Source organism: Glycine max, chromosome 16 (genome assembly GCF_000004515.6).
Source record: "Glycine max cultivar Williams 82 chromosome 16, Glycine_max_v4.0, whole genome shotgun sequence".
Taxonomy (NCBI): Eukaryota; Viridiplantae; Streptophyta; class Magnoliopsida; order Fabales; family Fabaceae; genus Glycine; species Glycine max.
The window spans coordinates 10,580,801-10,603,754 of NC_038252.2; the positions used below are offsets into that span (position 1 = coordinate 10,580,801).

Consider the following 22,954-nt stretch of genomic DNA (forward strand, 5'->3'; position numbering starts at 1 on the left):
TCATAAGAAAAAAATGCTTTGAGAAGAAAACACAAACTTACATCCTAGTATTTCATTCGCCTATCAGAAACTAATGAAGCTATGAATAAAATAATATTTGTTAGTTGCTAAAAACCAAAATGGCTTCATAAATTTTATACAATTAAATATACGGTTTTAAAGATGATAATTGATGAGTAATAATAATATTAATAATAGACATTATTATCTAAACTATCCAAAATAGTTAAACATAAAATAGATAGATAGATAAATACCTATGGAGCACATTTTCCTTTCTCTACTCCCTAACAGCACAATTGGTTACACCCTACATTAAAATGCAGAACAAACCACAGTTTGCCCAATGCTATATAGGAATAGCTTAGTAGAATATGATAAAATATAATATGACCTTTTTTCCTATGGTTGATGTCATTAGCATTGACTCTTGATAGAAGTTTTCTTTCTTCTTTATCTGATACTCTTAGCTCCTTCCTATGCTCTGTAATCCAACGTTCTTTTTCCTAAAGTACATAGGAACTAAAAAGCTCATTGTCAATCCTATGCAACATACTTAATAGAAAGACAAACAAAACAATTGAGGCAAAGGTACCCAAGGGATTGCATTAGATTGAGCTTTAAAAGCCCACTGGACAAAGGTGTATGCATTCTATTCAATGTTATGGATTTTTGTTTCCATGTCATTCTACATTCGAGGATATTGACCAAAGCCTACAATTGCAAATCTTCCATTTCCGCTAGACATTGATAGGAAGGAGGAAGATCATCATTTGTTCATGTGGTTATTTCAAATTATGGAAATTAATTGCAAGCAACCTTTTGAATTGTTCACTCACATCATTTCCACATCTCAAATGTTCAGTCATCATTCTATGAGATTTATCTTTAACAAAGAAAATTTAGGACAGTCAAACAGATCAACCTTGATTGTGTTGGAAATGTTTTGGGTTTGTTCTTGCTATTTTCCTAACTCATTCTCAGTTCGAACGGATTTCATCTTTTAAACCCTAACGCGTAAAAAAACAATTAAATAAATGGGACTTACCAAAGATCCAAAATCCTTTGATTGTGCTTCTAGAAAGATGACCTCTAATTTCCCATTTAAACCCTCACGCCATAACCAAAACTGAGGAAAAAAATCAAAATGACGAAAAAAAATCAACACAAAGATGAAAATAGATGTTAAACACTAAAACTCAGCCTAAAACCCTATCCAAAATCAAAAAAAAAAAATAGGATGAGATGAGAAGAGAATCGAGAGAGCATTGAGTCACTCGACGGAGAGGGCGAGAAGGAAGCATAGATGAGAAAGTGTGTGTATGAGAGAGAGAGAAAGAGGGAGATGATTTTGGTCGGAGATGATGTGGCTCGACGATAGTGGTGCAACAGTGTCATTCGTTGGTAGTCAGAGGTTGGTCACGATGAAGAGTTGGTGGTTATGGTTGTGCGATAGCTTTTAAGGGAGGTTGTAGTGGTTGGGTGACGGTACAAAAGGGTGAGTAGGAGAAGATAAAAAGACAAAAAAAACCAAAAAAAGTGACGCATATCAACAATTAAGGATATCCTTTTTGGACATTTTCACATACTACTCCTTTATATTAGATATATTAGATTAATGATCATATCTATTTAATAGAATTCATACTATTTCAATCAATTTTAAAAATATTTAAATTTTTATCATAAATGTACACTGAAATAATTTAAATAAATATTTTATATATATATATATATATATATATATATATATATATATATATATATATATATATATATTATTCTTTAACTTCTATGTTTTATATTGGTATTGCATTAATATTATTATTTGAGAAAAAAATAAATTATAGTGAAATTCAACATACTTAATAAGTTTAAAGATAACATTTATTCATAAAAATATAAGATTTAACATTATTTTTCAATTTTAATATTTATATACTTGTTTCACTACTAAAAATATTTAAAATGAAAATTTTTATTTATATACATTTATTTTTCAAAAGATATTACATCACCATTATTACTTGAATGAACAAAAATTTATAATAAATTTTAATATACTTAATTTTTAAGATAAAATTAACTTAATTAAAAATATAATTAATCAACTTTATCATTAATAATATAATTATGTTTAACATAATACTTAAGATTTAAAAATTGTTTTTTATTTATATAAATAAATAAATAAAAATTTATATATATAATTTTAAAAAACCCGTGCAGGCACGGGTTCAAAGTCTAGTATACTAATAAAATACAGACCCCCCAAAAATGAACCACCCAAAAGAATTGAACCACTCGAACAAACATTTGTTCTACAATTATTCTGCTATGCTAGAGCTATAGTATATACTAAAGCTGAAATTCTTAGATCCACAAGGACAGCCACGGCCAGAACCAGGGAAAAATGGGAAATTAGAGTCTCATTTATAAACTTAATTTTACATGCATATGGCTTCCAGATTTAAGGGAATTGGATTGAAGCTTAAAAGAACGGCTCGAGATAGGACTTCAGAGAGTAAGAGCAAAGAAAATATATGATCAGAATATTCTAGGAAGGATGAAAACTGCTGCTTTTCGTTGTCTTGGTGAATTGAAAAAGAAAGGAAAATATCAAGCCATGAATGTCATAATCCAAAATTCAAATAGATATTTTTCAAAATAACCGGAAAAAAATGAAATATCCAAGCACAAACTGTCCCCTTCTATATCTAATGCTCTAGAAGAATCAGAACTGAGGGTGAGGGTCAATCCCTGCCACTGCATCTTTCATCATTCAACATAAAATCTGTATTGGATGCAGATAAAAGAACTCTCATTGCAGTAAATTACTATATTATACTCAATAAAACATCAATATGCAACTGCAGAGATAAATCACATACTTAAGCAATAGTTAGGAAATAATAGAGCAAACACACTTCATGCAAATGATTGACCTCAACTTGCAAACAATTAGAAACATCAACCTATGTGCGTGTATGAAAATTTCCTTGCAAAACAAAATAATATAAAATATTTGCATTTTCAATTCTCCCATCTTTTAAATTTCACACAGAAATAATACCCCGCAACCTTCTAAGATCACACACTTCAATGTCCTCTTTATATTTATCTATGACAATTTCACCAACAACCAGAGGAAATCAATCTTAATTCAAGGTATTACCCAAATATTTTCTTAAGAAGGCATGTTCCACATAACAATACTCTTCGAAGATTAAAATTATTTCAGAAATTCCAGCCCTATGAATATATATACCCAAAGTTGGTCAATTAAAACAGTAATTAGAATACATGTTATCCACCAAATATTTGCAACAATTTTATTGCATCATACCTTGTCCAGAAAGCATGAGGCCTAGCACAATGGAAAATAAACTCTTAACAAGATTTGAGGAATGTTATTAATGAATTTCTCCTATACATCGATGTAACATAGGATATTGCGTCCTCTCTCCAGGAAAATGAATAGGAATACTATACTATGACTTTGGCATGCCCAGTAATAATTGGTTGAAACCTCTACTGCTCTTCATTTTTACTTGATACAATTTTCTTTATGAATTTTACAAAGGCATTTTTCTTTGGCTCTATCTTTGGCTCAGGAGAAGGGTCCATTCCCTTGTCAATTGATTCATCACACATTAGATAGACAGCTGTCTTCTTGACCACCAACCCATGCCCAAAAATCACATAAATCTCCACCTTGTCTCCGGGTCCTGAATGTGATATTATGTCATGCCAATCTACATCATTAAAGGAAATAACTGTGTCTCGCTTGAATATCTGGATGGTACACCTTGTGTAATTAACCATTAAAACACTAATAAGATATTCAATTGCTTTGCTTTCAGGAGTGGATAAATAAACTACACACAAAGTCATTCCCTTCATACGACAATCCTCAGGCACAGTAAAAAACACTGAATGTCCCTCACCCATATGGGCAAACCAATAAGGATCATTGTCACTAGGGAGAAAAACATCAGAAGACTCACTGGTTGTCAATCCCTGTAGCATGAGCAAAGAAAGCTTAGTCATTTATGTAATTTTGATATTCAAAAGAACTCCTACAATCATTATTTTGTCATTCCAGGGCATTTTTAAGAAAATAACAATGTAACGCATAAATTAAAACATAATTATGGCAATTAATGCAAACAAATTTGGTTAATAGTTATGTTGTGTATCGATCAACAGCAGATCATTAGGATGCATTTCTGTATACGTCATACATGTCTTTCAACTTATATTTCAATGGGATTATAAGATGAAGCAAGCATAGCATGAAGAAAGTGGGAATCAATTTCCATGTAATGAGAATGATCACTTAGCTTGTTGAGTATTAAAAATAAAATAAGGTATTTTAAAATGAAGACGTGTGATTATAGAAGGAAAAGGTGCTAAAAGAAGGTGAACATTTAAGTTTCCTTTAAATATTTCATGCTCTCTTAATTAATAGCTAAAATGAATAGTGAAGGTAAGTAGACAAAGAAAAAAAAAGGAACCTCGGATATGCTATCACTGAGAGTATTGAAGACATCTTGATAACTTCCAATTCCAATTAAATAAGACCTCAAGTAATGCTCTGAACTTTGTGATGTTATTTCCAATTCTGTACAACTTACACCATATACGTTGTCCAGAATTGTTCTTACTTGTTTAGATATTTGAGAGTCTGTGTCACATCGCACCAAAATACTTCGAAGATTTGAAAGGCTTCTAAGCATTGGCCCAAGGTCACCCGAATTATAACTTTGCATATCCAGGGAAACTAGATATGACGATGTGCTACAAAACGGACTAATATAAGATAGGGGATTCAATGTTGGTGACATCCAAGACCGAATGATAGAAGGAAAAACATTTCGTGCAAATCCTTCATATCCACATAGGGATATATAGCCAATGCTTTTTGAGTTGACTATTGAAAAGGGCACTTGTTTCAGAGCAGTATTTTCAGCAATTAGAGTTGTCAAGGATTCCATCTGCACTATGTCTTCTTCTAATTTGTCAATCTTCGAACAACCCGAAAGAATGAGAGTTTTTACAGATTTCAACTTATAAACTCCCCTTGGCAGATTGCCTAGAGTTTTACAGTCCTTCAAATTTATCAAATGAAGATTGCAGAGATCTCCAATGGACTTGTGTACCTTGCACAAACGTGGGCAATCTTTGAGAATGAGCTTTTCAAGATTTGGTAGTTTTGAAAAGTTAGGGGTTTCGGTCAAGTACTTGGAGTGACTAAGATTGAGGATTTTTAGCCACTTCAAAACCTACAACAAGATAGTTTTTGGCAAAAGATTAGAGAAGAAATAAAAAATGAAACAGTGGTAAGTGGAAACAATTACTATTTTAGTAAACCGAGTTTTAAAAGAAAATGGCCTGATACCTGGGGTTCTTTCCAGAATAGCCGCAGATTACTGTGTTTTAAATCCATCGCAATCACACCTTCCAGATAAAAGTTGTTAGGTATGTATTTTGAAGGAAACCCTTGCCAACTGATCCATCTCAGTTGCTTAGAAAGATACCCATAATCTCCTGTTAGTTGTACATGATCAAGTTGCAACAGTCTCAATCTCTTCATTTCCTCAAAAGCATAAGCGTTGAAGCAATCTCTACCGGCGAAATGCAATTTCAGAGCCAATCCCTCAATAGCCACTGTCCCCTGTGATGATAAGAGCAAAGGAAAAAAAAATGGGAAACTCCTTTGTTAGTGCACAAGAAAGTTATAATTAAAGCTCAGCCTAATCGCACGGGTATTGCATGTGAAAAGGAAAACACTTTAAAGTTTCAAAACTATATATATAAAGAATGTACTTACAGTATTATTTGTCAATACATCAAGTACATCCTCATGAAACCACAATCGACTCCGCTTCCCTGGTTCCTTTCTTGAACTTTCACAAATTATCTCTCTTCCCATGTCCCGTAGCAATTGATGCATTCCAAGTTTGTTGTTCTTTTCAACTTTTAAGAGGCTACGATCTATCAGAACTGTTATTCCAATATCAGCATGTAGCCCACAACCTTTTAGTATCTCAGTAATATAGGCTCTGTCTTTACCAATAAAGAAACAACATATATCAAGAAATATATCCTTTTCCATGTGATCGCTTAAACCGTCAAAGCTTATTCTTAATTTCTCTTGAACTTGATCATTGGGTATTCTTTCTAGTTTTGATAATACACTCTCCCAATCTTTCTTTCTCCTCTCATTTAAATAAGAACCAAGGACTTCAAGAGCTAGTGGTAGTCCTCCACAATAAGCAACTACATTTCTTGCAAGCTCATTGAAGTCTTCTTTTGGTTTTGCTTCATTGAATGCATGCCAACTAAAAAGCTCAAGGGACTCGTTTTCGTCCATTTTATCCACATCATAAACATAATCAACTTTAAGTTGGTCAAGCAGACGTCGATCTCTAGTTGTAATGATTATTACACTTCCTTGACCGAACCATTTACGATTTCCACATAGGTTTTTTAATTGGCCAAACTCATTCACGTCATCAAGTACAATGAACGTCCTTTTTCCAGAAAGTCTTTTGTCAATCATAGTTGTTCCCATCCCAATGCTACGTACCTTCTCCTTTGTTTTTAGAACATCTGAAAGAAGTTGTTCTTGTAAATGAACATGTCCTCTACCATCTGTCTCACAAACTTCTCTAATATTTTCAATGAAACTCTTGTCCATGAATCTACGATGAATTTGATTGTAGATGGCTTTGGCAATGGTAGTTTTACCCGATCCACCCATTCCCCATATCCCTATGATACAGACCTTGGTGGATTGATTTTCTATAACTCCAATCACTTCTTGCACGCGGGGTTCCAATCCAATAGGAAATTCGGTAATAGACAAGAGTGCATAGTCTAGCTTTGTGAGAATGTCTTCAACAATTTTCTTCACTAGTTTAGCTTTATTCCTTCAAATTCAATAACGATTACAAAACAGTCAGAAATTGGTCATGTATTAGAAAGATACTCTTTCTTGTACTGTTTATAAGAACCAATTAACTAATTCATAAAGACTAAAAAAATTAGTTAATTTAGTTAGTAGCATTATATCTCTCCTAAATGTATATGTTCTTTCCAAAATTACTCCTACTATTAATAACAAGGCATACACTTACTCTATTTTCAAATACTGTTATTGGCTTTAATTCCTTTTTTTAGGAGGCTTTAATTCTTTTAATCTCTTTGATATGTTATATATTTATGACTTTAATTTTTATTACCTATATGTATCTGAATAAGGGCCTAAAGGAAAAGTTAGACATCCAAAGAGCCTAAAGCTCTATTTAGATTAACTTCTCCAAAAGCACTTCTAGGAGAGAAAAAATGGAAAAATGAAATAAATTTTGTTCTGACTAATAACAAATGAAAGAAATTTATTAGGAAACAAGTACAAAATTCACTAATTTATTATGGACTGAAAATAAGTGTTAAAAACAAAAATAAAATTATTATTTTATTAAGAACTCAATGTAAAATAAGTACAAAATTCACTAATTTATTATGAACTGAAAATAAGTATTAAGAACAAAAATAAAATTATTATTTTATTAAGAACTTCACGCAAAACAATAAATTATCAAGGAACAAACACAAAAATTAAAGATAAAAAATATATTTAAGCACAAAAAATAATGTAAGAAACATTCTAGATTGGTTCTTATATTAAAAAAAAAAAAAAAAGGACCAAGCAAAACCACTAATTGGGTTATTACAAAAAATACCCAAAGGAGTATACGAATATCATAAGCTTAAAACATGTTTGTTTCAGTCTCAAATAACATACAACAGCAAGAAAGAAACTACAAAGTACAGATTGATGTACATATACCTGTGATTCTTCACATCCCAACCAGAGAAATTCGCAGCTTTGGCGAGCGCGATTTTCCACCTGGAAAACCCATACTCCCTATCCTTCGCGGAATACTTCTTCTGCGCAGCCGCTTCCAGGGCGTCACCGAAGTGCCCCGTCGGGTGGCGCACGACGGACGGGTCGACGTCGTAGAATATGGGCACGATCGTCTGGCCGTAGGTTTCATGGCACTCGACGATCTTCTCGAGCTCGGAGAGGCACCACGAAGACTCGGTGTAGGTCTCGGAGAAGACAACGATGGCGATCTGCGAGCCCTCGATGGCGCGCGATAGCTCCTCCAGCTGCATGCCCTTGAGCAGATTCTCCTCGTCGAAGAAGGTGTTGACGCCGGCGTTGGAGAGGGCGTAGTAGAGGTGGGAGACGAAGTTCCTGCGAGTGTCTCCTCCCCTGAAGTTGATGAACACATCGTAGATCCATTGGGGTTTTGTTGAGAATGAAGAAGATGACATTAGTCAACGGATTTTGGAGTTTGTGATGCAGAGAAAGGAGAGATGAGAGAGATGTAGTAATGTGTTTAATTTGCAATAATGCAAACTGCAAAGCGAGTGTGGCACTGTTGCTGAAATGTGTTAGTATTAACTTACATGAACGCGCTTCATTTTAAATGAACGCGTAGAGACGCGCGTCATTTCCGAAAGTGAATGGACTTCAATTAGAGTCAAGTGAACGCTCTTATTTTGATTTTTTTTTAATAAACACCTATTTTGATTCTTAAAAGTATCAGACACTAATTAGCGATAAATCACGATAACCATCGAAGAGTTTTGGCCCCCTTGATTTTTTAAATTTTTTTTTATATTAGGTAATGTAAAAACAAATCAATCCTATGTAATTATTTTGCTTTGGAAATTTAAGTATGTAAATATATTATTAAAGCATTACTTATCATTTTCATATTTTAATAAAATATTTTATTCTTTTGTAATATTTATTGTAGAGATAATACATTTTTGTTTGTTTTAGATAAATATTTGAGTATTATTTATTATTTAAAAATCATTTTCTTTTTTATTATTGTTATTTTAAAAGTTACAAATAATTGTAGCTTGTAATCAAATGATTTTATTAATGTTTTTCAAATGGATACCAAGGAATTTAGCTTAGGTTGTTGAGTAGAATGTGAATAGTTATAAATTTTTTGTTACCTGAATTTTATTCTCAGGAATAACAAAAATTGTCAATGGGTTAAATTTTACAAATAATATATATATATATAAAAGATTGACAACTTAAATTTTAAGGCAAATCAATAAACATTCTATTTTTCTATCATCATTTTTCTATAATCTCTTTGTTCTTCTTGTCTCGTCTTTGTTCTTAATGCTTACCTTGAGAGGTTTCATTGTGTTTTCCATCTTAGGGCACAATTCCATACCCACGTGCTCCATCTTAGGAAGACAAATTAGATATATATCAAGTTACATTAAAAGTATGATAATTTGCTTTCAAAGCTGTAGCCATTGTCACAACAAATATTTTCTTTTTCAATTTTCCAACTTTTTGAATGTAAATTATTCTTTTGTTGGCTAATATTGTCCTGGTTGTTTGGCTATTATTGTCATAAAATATAATTTAGTTGGTAACATAACTTATTCAAATTTAGTACATTTTTTTAATATGATTAAAAGGAATTTTCGTAAGATATAGTTAACATAAATACTAATTTTTATTATAAATTCATTAAAGTTCTTGGTGGCATGAAATTAGTTATTGTCATTTGTAATTTAAGGTCTTTTAAAACAGATTTTTTTCATTGAATGAAAATCTGTTTAATATTTTCTATCTAAATGTATTCTCTATTACATGTTTTTAAATCATTTTAGAAAATATATAAATATTTTGTATGAATTTAATGCTTACATATTTATTTGATTTTGATCCTCTCATTCATTGAAGCCTGGGTTTACCTCTAGTGTTAACGGTTAGTCTCTAAATGATAAAAAATTAAAATTATCTCTAAATATAAAAAAAAATGTAACAAATTGAGTTATTATTGTAAAGTATCTTCAATGGTAGTTATTATTGAATCCATTTTGGGCTCTTAGACTAGTGGATCATGTACTATCACATGAAATACAAAAATTCATCTTTATCTTTGCTCTACCGATAGAATCCACTTTAAATTCTTAACTTACTTTTGTAGGTTTCACATCCAACACTACTTTTTACCAAGGACACTTCCTCCTCCCTTTATTTATTTTTTCTTCAATTCCACACGACCCCTTCACTTCCTCCTCCATTTTCTTTCATTTTTCTCCCAAATCCCACACGGTTACCTTCTTTGCCCCTCCTCTGTTGCCAAAGGGAGAAAAATAAAAGTTTTAGAATTATTTTTTTAGATCTTTTTTTTCCGTCTTTACACTTTTTACATTGTTATTTAATTTAAGGGTGGAGTATTAGAAGACATAACCTTTGGGTGGCATGCAAAACGTGTTGTTTTCATTTTTTTTTTTTATCTTTTTTGGAGTATAGAGAGTGAAAAAATTTAATGTGAAAGTGGAAAGGGTGACATAGGATTCATAGGAGTGAATGACACATGATTGATGATCAAAGAAAAATGATCCAATATTTTAGAAAATATAATGGTTATTTGAAAGTGTTGAAGAAGCTATTTGAAAATGTATAATTGAATAAAATGAAACTTCTAAAAAGAAGTTAGACAATGTTTATTAAAAAAATAGTTTTGTAAGATGTTTTTATGTTATTTTTATTAGTAGAATTGATATTTTAGTTGAATAAATGATAAATTGTATGTGAAAGTCAAGATGAACTATAAAGTGTGGAAGAAGAATGTGAAAAATATGAGAAATATGAAATGGAAGTAAGGAGATATAGTGACATCTATACTAATAATTTACATGCAACGTGGAATTTAATTAAAAATTTGAAAAAAAAATTAGGATCTAAATGGCTGTCCATGTAAAGTTCAGGGATCACAATGTTAATAAATAATTAAATTTAGGGACTAAAATATTAATAATTGTTAAATTTAGAAACTAAATTAAAAAGTCAACTTGTGGAGGTGTAACATGTTATTGTCAAATGTGTCACATAGACACATATTTGATTTTGATTAACATAACAAATTAATAGTAGAACAAATTTGTCGCACCTTTTCCTACATTTACATATAATTTTATTTTTTCATCTTTTAGACATCTAATTATCATGACTCCATGCTTTCAAGGATCAAAATGAATTATTTATTTATTTATTTATGAATGAGCTTATTTTGAACTTATTTGATATTAATTGTGAAACTATTAAATCACGTGGTTTTTAGGCATAAGAAAAGTTGTGTGTTTGTAAGTATAAAATTTGAATAAAATTATTTTTTTAAAGAAATTGATTTTGTGAAAAATTTATAATTATTATATATTAATATTTTAAAAAATTATATTTTTAGTCAATTATTAATATTATTAAATTTGAAATACTTATTATAAAAGTTAATAAATTTATTATATATAATAATTTGTAATTGAATGATGTTGTAAGAACTTTTTATAGTATTAATGTATAAATTATTTATCATTCATAAAATATATTAATTTTTATATATTGTCAACCACAATATTATTTTTGAAGTAATTATTATTACAAGTAATAAAATTATCATACATAACAATTTATAATTAGATGATAGTATAAAACTTCTTTAAATTGTCATTATATAGATTTTTTTTTGTAAAAAAAATATTTTATACCGTGACCCTAAAATAAGTTACTATCAATAAATTAAAAATCATAGCACTGTATAATTTGTTTTGAAATAATTATTGTAAAAATTAATATATTTATCATACATACGCATTTGTATTTGGATATGAAGTTTTGATAAAAATTGATTTTGTAGTGTAGTGATTTAGGTTTCAAGTTTTGTATTCAGAAATCAAGTTATAATAAAATCTAGTGTAAAAAATTTATTGAATGCAAAAGTCATTATTTTAATTCAAAATTAATTTTAAATGCATTGTGGTCATTGTAATTCTAAACTTAGAATAACATTTGATTGTTATATTTTCATAAAAATACCTTTTTTTAAAAAAATTTCCTGCATTTGTTTTAGCTCTTTAAAATAATCAAAAGTTGAAAAGAATTTAGCATCTAATTAAAAGTATAAATTATTTTGAATATTTTCTCATTAAAATCATTTTTTATGATAGTAGACAAACATAAATTAACTTTCATTTTAAAAAAAATTTAGATATAATTATTAAGCTAGTTTACAATGGACATAAATGTTCCCTTTAGACTTGTAAAGGCAAATATAAACCAGAATGAGAGTTGAATTGTGATTTTAGCTTAAATTTTAAACATTTTCTTAAACCAACAAAAATTTTCATCTTAGAAGAAAACTTAGTAAAAACATATGACATATTTTATAACAAAAACACTCACACGATGAGAAAACAAGTTTGCAAAACATAAGATGTTTTCAAACGAAAAAAACATTTAGACCAGGGTCAAATAAAAGTAAAGAGAAAACAAAGAATTATCAAACACAAGGAGAGATGAAAGTTTTTGCGCGAGATCTATGGCTTCAATCTTCAAAGCTTCTGGTTTATATAGGTCTCATCTTCAAGTATCCATTGTCTGACACCGGGTAAATCTTCACTTGATCTTCGTCTGATGAAAGAAGGTTGTTAGGTGCATTTAATGCACGTCCTTTGAGTAGGTCCTGCATAGCAGAGTTTTTCTTTTGATAGCACATGTGGCATACCAGATCTTCACTTCATTTATTCTTTATAGGCCTAGAAGAATGTTTCTGCAAACAAAATCTCAAACAAAAAATATTAAATGAAGTTTTAAATGTCATCACACATGTTGTATCAAATCATAAATTTATCTATCTATCATCTGAAAACATCAAACGCAGATGTTGAAAGGTATGCTCTCATAAAACACACAAATACAAAATAACATTTGTATTTATTTATATCTAATCAAAATAGTTCAGGATCCTAATTTGTCTTTAAGACATAAATGTCATTTTGACTCAACAAGACTCTTCCCCATACAGGTAAGTATCATTATCATCTCTCACAAGCCAAGTCACCCACAAGATATCACTCTATCACCATTTTCGTCTCAATAGCAACACTTTATGATTGGCAAGTCTAACTTAGAAATTTATTAGAAATCACTAATTTAGCGAATCTTAGTCCTCATTTAATGACTTTTTTTCTAACTTAAAATTTAGATCTATCAAAGTTAATTATTTTTAATAAATTTCAATCAATCTCTTTAGGGTGTTATGTCACTAGCTTTCCTCTAATAGTAAAATCGTACCATGAATCATTTTTTACAATTATAATTGATTACTAATAGATAAAATCTAAAAAGAAAATCGTATCAGCAACCACTTTACTGATTGACATAACCTTATAATCAATTATTAAAAAGCTGATGCCCCTAAACCCCATTAATCGATTATTGTTGAATTGATACCCACAAACCCCTCCCTGAATGAGAGGTAGTAAGTGAACAGCCTTGGGAGACAGAGGATTAGATTTTTGGGGTGGGTCGATAAAACAAAGCAGAGGTCAACATGTGGGGCAGACAACATAGTGTGGAGGGTTGTGCGCATGCATGCATGAGGTGTGTTAAGTCTGGATGCGTCCAAGTCACGTTGGATTGTACCAAACAATTAAATCTCTAAGGTTTTGATGTTAACAAAGAATAAATTTTATGTATATTAACCTTTCATGCTTAAGCTACAGGTTCATATACATCTCTATGAGATACAAACAGAAAAGCTCGGACTGAAAAGCTCTAGACAAAAAAAAAGTACCAATCATGACGATAGTGCTTCAACGTCTAACCTTGACAAGACAAGTCCTTTAGCACTTGGCTCACAATAAAAAAGCAATAAAACAATTACTCGATCCTCAAGTACTGAAAACATTCACAAGAAAGTAACATCCATAGGCTCAATAAGAAACTCACGCCATAGCACACAAAAGGGAAGATTTATATTGTCTTGTCTTGACATTCTTAATTCCTCTTGTCTTGTGTTGTTAACGTTTCCTTCGATTCATACGATGAAAATCAGCTCTGAGCACTAGGTGACACTGACAAATTGTACTTCTCTGAAGATATGCTGCAAAAAGTGTTTGTGGTCCTCACTCTCTCTGTACAGTAACGACCTCGTGTCAAGCACTAAAGCTATTAGACAACGACCAGTTGGGATCTCTCAATGGATTGAAGCTCTGAAGTCTATATAAAGCTTGAAGGCGTTCATGTAAAAAAATCGAATTATAAGAGAACATTCTGAGACGAAATGAACAAGTGTTGTAATGTTGTTAGTCCATTGGATGAAAGAAACTTGAGCAAATTGAGTGAATCTTAGCTTTGCTAAGTTTGCGAGTTTCATTGTATTCAAGCTTATTGTGTAAACACTCTTTGAGTGATTAAGAATACATTTTCTATCAGACATAAATTATTTGTGAAAGCCAGGAGTAACTTAGTGACAAAGAATACTTAGGTCTTAATCTCTCTAACTTAGTGACAAAGAATACTTAGGTCTTAATCTCTGGGAGAGATTAAGTGTAGTGTCAGGAGTGGCCTAGAGAGTACTTCATGTAACCAGAAGTAACATAGAGAATATTTGATTGTAATCAAAGATTTGATTGGTGGAACCCTTCAAGGTTGGAAGGAGAACTGATCGTAGCCCAAGAGTTGGGGTGAACCAGTATAAAACCTTTTTGTTTTCTTTACTGTTTCTATATAACTAGTTTTTTTTTTCTATAAATCACTTCTACACTACTATATCCAAGTTTTGTGAACTAGTTTTTTTAAGCACAACATGATTTTCAAACCCCTTGGAAAAAACCTTTTGTTCATCGATATCTGTTTGAGAAAAGCTTTTAATAGTTTTTGAAAGACCAAGTTTTTATCCATCACACTATTCAACCCCCCTTCTAGTGTGTTCCAGGTATTTCAGTTGGTATCAAAGCTTGGCCTCTAGGTTGAGCTCTTGACATAGTAGAGGGAAGAAAACTCCTAAAACGATGGAAGAAGGATATGTTGTGGACAAGCCTTCCATGTTCAAGGGAGCCAACTATGACTACTGGAAGGGAAAAAATGATTTCCTTCTTTTAATCCACTCACATTGATACGTGGGATGTTGTAAAAAAGGGAAATCACATTCCCCTAGACGCTCAAAAGAACGAGATCCATAGGGACAAATGGAAGGATGATCATAAATCTAGATTTCTTCTCAAGTCAAACACAATAAACGCTCTGCTATGCACTCTATCACAAGAAGAATATTCCAAGGTTCGCAATTTCAGAAGCGCCAAATAGATGTTGGACACCTTAGCCATTACCTACAAAAGGATCCTTTGGAGTAAAACGTAACAAGTTGAGCCTTTTGACACGTAAGTATGAACTCTTCAGTATAGAAGAGGGAGAAGATATCCAAACCATGTTTGGACGCTTCCAAACCATTCTGAAGGAGCTTCACTCTCTAGGTAGACATTATGATAATTATGACCACATTGATAAATCTTGCAAAGTTTATCTTGAAAGTGAAGACCGCAAATTACAACTTTAAGAGCCATCAAGAATCTTGATTCAATGACTCTTGAAGAGCTTGTTGGGATTCTTAAAGTCCATGAGCAAAAGCTTGATCAAGATGAAGGAACAAAGAAAGGGAAGTCGCTAACCCTTACAACTCAAAGACCAAAATGCAGCTTTGCGTCCAAAGAGTCATCATCCAAAGCCCTTGTTGTTAACGATGATTCCAAAGAAGAGTCTGATGATGATGACTATGATGAAGAAGATGATGAGCTAAGTCCGGTCACAAGAAAGATCATAAAGATGTGGAAAAATAAGAACTCCTTCAGGTTCAACGGATTATCCAAAAGATCCTTCCATAAGAAAGAGAAAAATCCAATCATATGGGATGAATGCTAGAAACTAGGGCACTTCAAGTTGGAATGTCCTGACCTTGAAAAGCTAAAGGATAAGAAGAAGAAATTCTTCAAGCCCAAAAAGACGAGCCTCATGAGCACTTGGGAGGACCTGGACAATTCCTCATCTGACGAGGATGGTGAAGAAGAAGCCAACCTATGTCTAATGGCCAATGCGTTCACCAGCAAGGCAGACCCAACACTGGACGTAAGTTTAGATGATGAGGACTCTCAGCCTGATGACATTGCCAACTCTGATGGTGAAGAGGTAATATTCAAATCTGTAGAATAATTAATTAAAAGATATAATCAACTTCTATCTACCTCTACTAGCATTTCTAAAGCTTATAGAAAACTAAATAAAAGTTTTCAACATCTTGAAAGAGAGCATGAGGATCTCAAGAAAGCTCATAAAGTTCACTAGGTTGATTTTGTCCTGGAAACCACTTCCTCTGGTAGTGTATAAGATGCCTCTGTTTGTGAGGAAGTCAAGGCACTACTGGATGAAAAGGTATCTAGTGGATGCAAAAGTCTTCGTAAGGATTTTCAAGACTTGGAAGAGAAGGTAAAATCCTTAACCACAACTCTTGAAGATTCAGAAGAATGGCACAAGGAAATTCTTAAACAAAAACTCTTACTTCAAAAAGAATGCACCTTTGCTAATGATGAACTTGATAATCTGAAAAAGAAGGACTCAGATCTCTGGATGGAATGTCAGCATGACAAAAAGATGGCTTTTGATTTGAACTGTAAGCTTAAGGGACATGAGGTCTTGAAAGAACTACCTCCTTAGATTGTAAAACTCTATGAGGAGATAGAAACCCTGAAAGATAAACTAGGCAAATTTGTTGGTGGTCATGAAGCCCATAGCAAAATTATTAAGGTGTAAAGAAACCACAAAGACAAATCTAACCATGGTTTCAAAGGCAAAAAGATTGTACATGGTAAAGAAGTCATCGTTTTCTATTTCTCTATAAAAATAGGTCATGAAACTCATAAGTGCAAGGACCTCCTTGAAAAGGGCAACCCATTAAGGGGTCCATCCAGCGCTTACCAACACCCACATGCTAACAAGGAAAAAGACCCAAAAAGATTTGGGTACCAAAGAGAAAAATAATTCCTATTGCAGACCTCCTTAATAGCAAGAAAGAAACACCAGTCATGAGACTTGGACAGTGGCTGGTCATGACACATGACAGGAAAAAAGTCTATGTTCCAATCCCTAAGCCCTATGTCTGGTGGTGGTGGTCACTTTCGGAGGGAATAAAAAAGGTCTAATAACAAATGTAGGTAAAGTATGTATTCCTCCCTATCCTCTTATAGATAATGTTTTACTTGTTAAAGGGTTGAAGCATAATCTTCTAATCATAAGTCAATTGTGTGACAATGGAAACAATGTCACCTTTAACAAGTTAATGTGTATCATCCAGAGTAAGTACAATTCTTCACTCTTCTCTGCTAAGGGACAAGGAAATCTCTATAAGATTAAACTTGGTGATCTGTCTAGTCAAAAGGTGACGTGCTTAATCTCAATCAAAAAGAATCATTAGGTATGACATAAGAAGTTTGGTCATGCTAGCTTGGGGTTAATCTCAAAGCTTTAAAAGCATAGCCTCGTAAGAGGACTTCTAAAGCTATCATATCAATATGATTCTCTTTGTGATACGGTGCGCTCTAACTGACTAGTGACAAAGCTACCCTTCAGGAATTCACATTCCACCAACTACAACCATTAAGTTCATGCCAAATAGAATAGCTTTGAGGTTGCCTCCATTAGACCTGGATAAAAAGAAAGGAAAGGTGCCTCCTCATACCAAGCCAATGCCTCATCCTGGCCCCAAAGACAATATTGCCTTGTGTCCAATTCCCTATGATTGGAGCAGGTACTTCACTCGAGATGCGGCTAAAAAGACTATTACTCTGAAGCTAGACGCTGAGTTTGATCAAAATGATGCCATGATCTTTTACTTCAAAGACATGTATGATACCCCACGTATTGCATCCACATTAGAGTATGACAAGGAAGACACATCCAATCATATATGCATGGTAAAAATCTTGCATCCAATAAAGATTTATAGATTCAACGATTGGTAAATGTGCTTCTTGAGGCAAGAGGGAGATGATAAGTTTTATAAGTGCCTTATTGATGGAATCCTTTCTATTTGCACTTGATTCATTTTCAACTTGCACCAATACCCTAAAGCTGCAATGTGAAGAGTAATTGTCACTACTTGGGCAAGACATCCAGAACTCAAAGGTAATTTATTCTCTCCTGATAAGAACCCTTGGGTTCCAGGACAAGGAATGGTTGTTGAACTCCAATAAAAATAGGACAAGCTTAACTACCAACTTATGGAGATGCAAGATGAGGCAAAAGCTAAGCAACAATAGGAGAAGCTCAAATCTAAAAAGTTGTTCAACAACTTACACGCTCATCTTGGACCCTAGGTGGATGCAGTTGAACCTTCGCTTGTTGAAGTCTCTTCCCAACCTATTGTTGAAGATGCCCTTGCAACGATTATCACTTCCAATACTGCATGTGAGGTAACTCTTTTGACCGCCCTTACTCCAACGGTGTGTCTGAAGAGAGGATTCAAGAAATGTTGCACCTTTAATAGGCCAATCTGGAAGAAACTATGGAAAAATGATTCCTTGTTGAACGCATTGAAACAAATTTGTTGATCAAGAACACCTTAGAATCTTTGCTCAAGTCCTTCAATGACTCTGTCCTTTTCAACATGAATATACTTATGCAATAGAGGCTGCCTCTAACCATCCAACCTCCTTCACCACCACCAGCTCCTACTTCCGCACCCACAATATTTGAAAACCTTGTGCCCATGCCTCTGCCTTCATCACCAAAGTCACCATCATCAAACCCTTCACCTCTGTCCATTGAGGGTTGACTCTATTGTCCAAAATCATTTCCTTTTTCTCTTCGAACCCAAGTCTTTTGCTAATGACAAAGGGGGAGAAAGTAGAAAAGGAATTTTGATTTTTAACACTTGTACTCATACGTTTTTTAATAAAACAAGTGTTATGGTGGTCACATATGTATGTCTTTCATATTTTACAATTCCCTACACATATATGCTCTGATACTATGTATGCTTTGTTTTCATGTATGCTCTGATTAATACATATTCTTTGATATTTGCATAAGGTAATGAACTCAAGGAGAGTTTCATTTATCCTCACATAATTGCTCTAATTAAGCAATATCTGCTCTGATTATGTTTTTGAAAGATATCTTTATACTCTGATAATTAACAAGTTTGTTGAATGCCAAAGATATTTTCTTCAAAGATAGAAACAAAGAGCAAGCAGTGTGTGACAATACATCCTAAACTGCTCTGATACTTTGATCCTAATCTCATTATCTTATTCTTGTGGTATCAAAATTTATACTAATTGTCATCATCAAAAAGGGCTCGATTGTTAAGTCTAGTTGTGTCTAAGTCACATTGGACTGTACCAAACAATTAAATCCCTAAGATTTTGATGTTAACAAAGTATAAATTTTATGTATTAATCTTTCATGCTTAAGCTACAGGTTCATATACATCTCTATGAGATACAAGTAGAAAAACATGAACCGAAAGGCTCTAGACGAAAAACTAAGTATCTGTCGTTGGACGATACTGCTTCAGCGTCCAACCTTGAGAAGACAAGTGCTTTAGCACTTGACTCACAGTACAAAAGCAATGGAGCAGTTACTCGATCCTCAAGTACTGAAAACATTCACAAGAAAGTAACGTCCATAGGCTCAGTAAGATTCTCAGGGAAGATTTATATTGTCTTGTCTTGACATTCTTAATTTCTCTTTTCTTATGTTGTTAATGTTTCCTTCGATTCATACAATGAAAGTCAGCTCTGAGCACTAGGCAACACTGAAAAACTGTACATCTCTAAAGATATGATGCAGAAAGTGTTTGTGCCCCCCCCCCCCCCCCCCTCCCTCTCTCTAGCGACCTTGTGTCAAGCGCCAAAGCTATTAGACAACAGCTAGTTGGGATCTCTCAACGGATCAAAGCTCAGAAGTCTATATAAAGCTTGAAGATATTTGTGTAAAAAAAAGTCAAATTACAAGAGAATATTCTAAGACAAAACGAACAAGTATTGTAATATTGTTAGTCCGCTGGACAAAAGAAACTTAAGCAAATAGAGTGAATCTTAGCTTTGCTAAGTTAGCGAGTTTCATTGTATTTAAGCTTATTGTGTAAACATTCTTTGAGTGAATAAGTACATTTTCTATCAAACGTATATTGTTTGTGAAAGTTAGAAGTGACATAGTGACAAAGAATATTTGGGTCTTAATCTCAGGGGGAGATTAAGTGTAGTGCCAGGAGTGACCTAGAGAGTACTCATTGTAGCCAGAAGTGACATAGAGAATACTTGGTTGTAATCAAAGATTTGATTGGTGGAACCCTTCAAAGTTTGAAGAAGAACTTGTCGCAGCCCAAGAGTAGGGGTGAACCAATATAAAACCTTTTTGTTTTCTTTACTGCTTCTATATAACTAGTTCTTTTCTATAAATCACTTCTACACTACTATGTCCAATTTTTGTGAACTGGTGTTTCTTAGCACAACATGATTTAAAACCCCTTGGATGAAACCTTTCATCCATTGATATCTGTTTGAGAAAAGTTTTTAATAGTTTTTGAAAGATCAAGTTTTTATCCATCACACTATTCAACCCCCCTTCTAGTGTGTTTCAGGTACTTCAAGGGGGATGTTGTAGACCAAAAGAAAGCCCATATATGTCGCAAAAAAGGTCATTTGAATGGCAGACAAGTGAAACATATAAAGCCCCAATGTAACTACAAGAAATAGGACCAGAACAAAAGCAATATAAACTCCAAAGAAGAGCTAGTAGTACAAGGGGGACAAATTAAAAGAGGCGTTAAAATAATCCAACATTTAAAAGGAAAGGCATGCACAAGGGAACAAAGCAATCAAGCTGGAATAGACACAACTATTCGAATTATGGCAAGGTCCAGGTCAGAAAGGTCTAGTTTGGAAGGACAAAGTATTAGAGGGTGGGAAAATGGGGAGACAGAGGGAAGCGTGATTTGGAAGTTGGGAGACCAATTAGAAGTATCCAGTTATGCATGAGAGAGGGAAGATGTTAAAAAAATAGGAGAACCAGAAGCAAGAGATAAGAAAAGAAAATTCAATGTAGGGGATGAGGTGGGTTTCAGCAAAGTGGTATTATGAAGATGTTGAGTTTTAATATTCAAGGTATGGGGGAACATTGAAAAATAGAGAAATAAAGAAAATTGTAGAGGAGGAAGAAGCGGAGGTAGTGTGTATGCAAAAATAAAATTAGAAAAAATGGAGGAGGGCTTCTACCATTCTCTTTGGGGCAACAATGAGGTAGTGTGGGTAGAAAAAAGGTGATGAATAAGGAAGGAGGATTGGTAATACTATGGAAGAAGGAAGCATTCCAACTTACTGAATCATTCGCGGGAGATGGATTTTTAGGTGTTAGGGGGTGTGGAAAGAAAAGAATATATCTTGTATCATTATTAATGTATATTCTTCTTGTGTGATGAGTGAAACGAGAAGGTTGTGGGATGAGTTATTGAAGCTAAAAAAAAATTCAAAGGAATTTTGGTGTCTTTTAGGGGATTTCAATGAGGTGAGAATATTGGAGGAAAGGAGGGCAGAGGTGAATAAAGGTGTTGGAGGATTGGAGATAAGGGAGTTCAACATCTTTATTCAAGACAAGGAGCTAGTGGATACACCTTTATTGGGAATAAGGTTTACATGGTATAAGCCAAATAGTCATTGTAAAAGTAGACTAGATAGATTTCTAGTCTCTAAAGAATTGTGTCTACCTCATGTATTGAAGAATAGGGTGGTGGATTGGGGTCCAAAACCTTTATTGGAGGGAGGTTTATGCTTAATGGAGTAATGATGGCAAATGAAGTGGTTGATGAAGTGAATAAAGACAACAAAAAGAAGCATTTGATCTTTATAGTTGATTTTGGAAAAGCCTATGACTAAATGTCTTGACAGTTTTTATTCTACATGATGAGGAGGTTGGAATTTTGTGAGGTGTGGATAAAGTGGATCAAAGGGTGTGCAGAATCGGCATCGGTTTCGGTTCTTGTGAACGGGATCCACATGGAAGAGTTTGGCATGCAAAGAGGGTTGAGATAAGGTGATCCTTTAGCACCATTCCTCTTTTTGTGGTGGAGGGTTTGGCGGGATTGATGCAGGAAGCGAAGAAAAAGAGTTTAGTTGGAGATTATAAGTGGAGGTTACAATTTGCGGATGGTACTCTATTCTTTTGCTAAAAATTCCTTGAAAAATGTGATTACTATGAAAGTTATACTTAGATTCTTTGAGCTTACTTCTAGCTTGAAAATAATTTTTTTGAAAAGCAAGTTGACGGGGATAGGAGTGTCTAATGAAAGAGTGGATTTCTTTGCTTCCATATTGAATTGTAGAGTAATGAATATTCCTTTTATGTACCGGGAATTCCTATTGGGTCTAATCCCTCAAAAGAAGCCACTTGGGAGCCCATTATTCAAAAGTTCTCTGAGAAACTTAATAATTGGAAGCGTAGGCATTTGTCTTTTGGTGGGAGACTATGCTTGTTAAATTTTGTGTTTTTAGCCTTACCACTTTTCTCTCTATTCTTTTTTAAAATGCCTTTGTGGGGTGATGAGAAAAATTGAGAGAATTCCAAGGGAGTTTTGTGGGGAAAGGGTGAGGTGGGAGGGAAAATTGCTTGGATGAAATGGGAGAGGGTATGCTTACCTAAAAAAGAGGGAGAATTGGGTGTTAAAAATATAAAGCTGTTCAATATAACTCTTCTTGCTAAATGGAGATGGTGTCTTTTCTTCAATGAAGATAGTCTATGGGGGGGGGGGGGGGGTAGAGTTCTTATTGCAAAATATGGAACTTCATTAGAAGAGGGGAGGGTGCAAGAGTTGGTAAATGTCAAAATGATGGAGAGACATTGGGAGTGTTTGTGGGCTTTGGGGCCGAGGGGGTTGGTTTGAGCAAAATATTTCTTGGAAGATTGGAGATGGGAAAGGGGAGGAGTTGTGGAATCACAAGATAGTTGAAGATGAATCTCTAATATATAAATACCGAGATTATTCTTGCTATCCAAGAATAAGGATAG

At 33.4% G+C, this 22,954-nt stretch overlaps 1 protein-coding gene across 1 annotated transcript; it reads right to left on the bottom strand.

Moving 5' to 3' along the window:
* Positions 1–3,306: 3,306 nt before the first annotated feature.
* Positions 3,307–8,467, bottom strand: LOC100815297 (disease resistance protein RUN1). Its single transcript, XM_006599100.4, has 5 exons — positions 7,856–8,467; positions 5,834–6,935; positions 5,402–5,677; positions 4,518–5,285; positions 3,307–4,020 (listed from the first exon to the last, which is right to left on the bottom strand). The coding sequence occupies exons 1-5, from the start codon at positions 8,344–8,346 to the stop codon at positions 3,532–3,534; spliced, it is 3,126 nt and encodes a 1,041-aa protein (XP_006599163.1). The 5' UTR covers positions 8,347–8,467; the 3' UTR covers positions 3,307–3,531.
* Positions 8,468–22,954: the final 14,487 nt, after the last annotated feature.

Excerpts from the sequence above, each read along its gene's own strand:
- LOC100815297 (XM_006599100.4), bottom strand. The coding sequence starts at position 8,346 with ATGTCATCTTCTTCATTCTCAACAAAACCCCAATGGATCTACGATGTG. Across the intron at positions 5,286-5,401 it reads TATTCTGGAAAGAACCCCAG|GTTTTGAAGTGGCTAAAAAT; the intron begins GTATCAGGCCAT and ends ATCTTGTTGTAG. Across the intron at positions 4,021-4,517 it reads TCAGTGATAGCATATCCGAG|GGATTGACAACCAGTGAGTC; the intron begins GTTCCTTTTTTT and ends CTCATGCTACAG.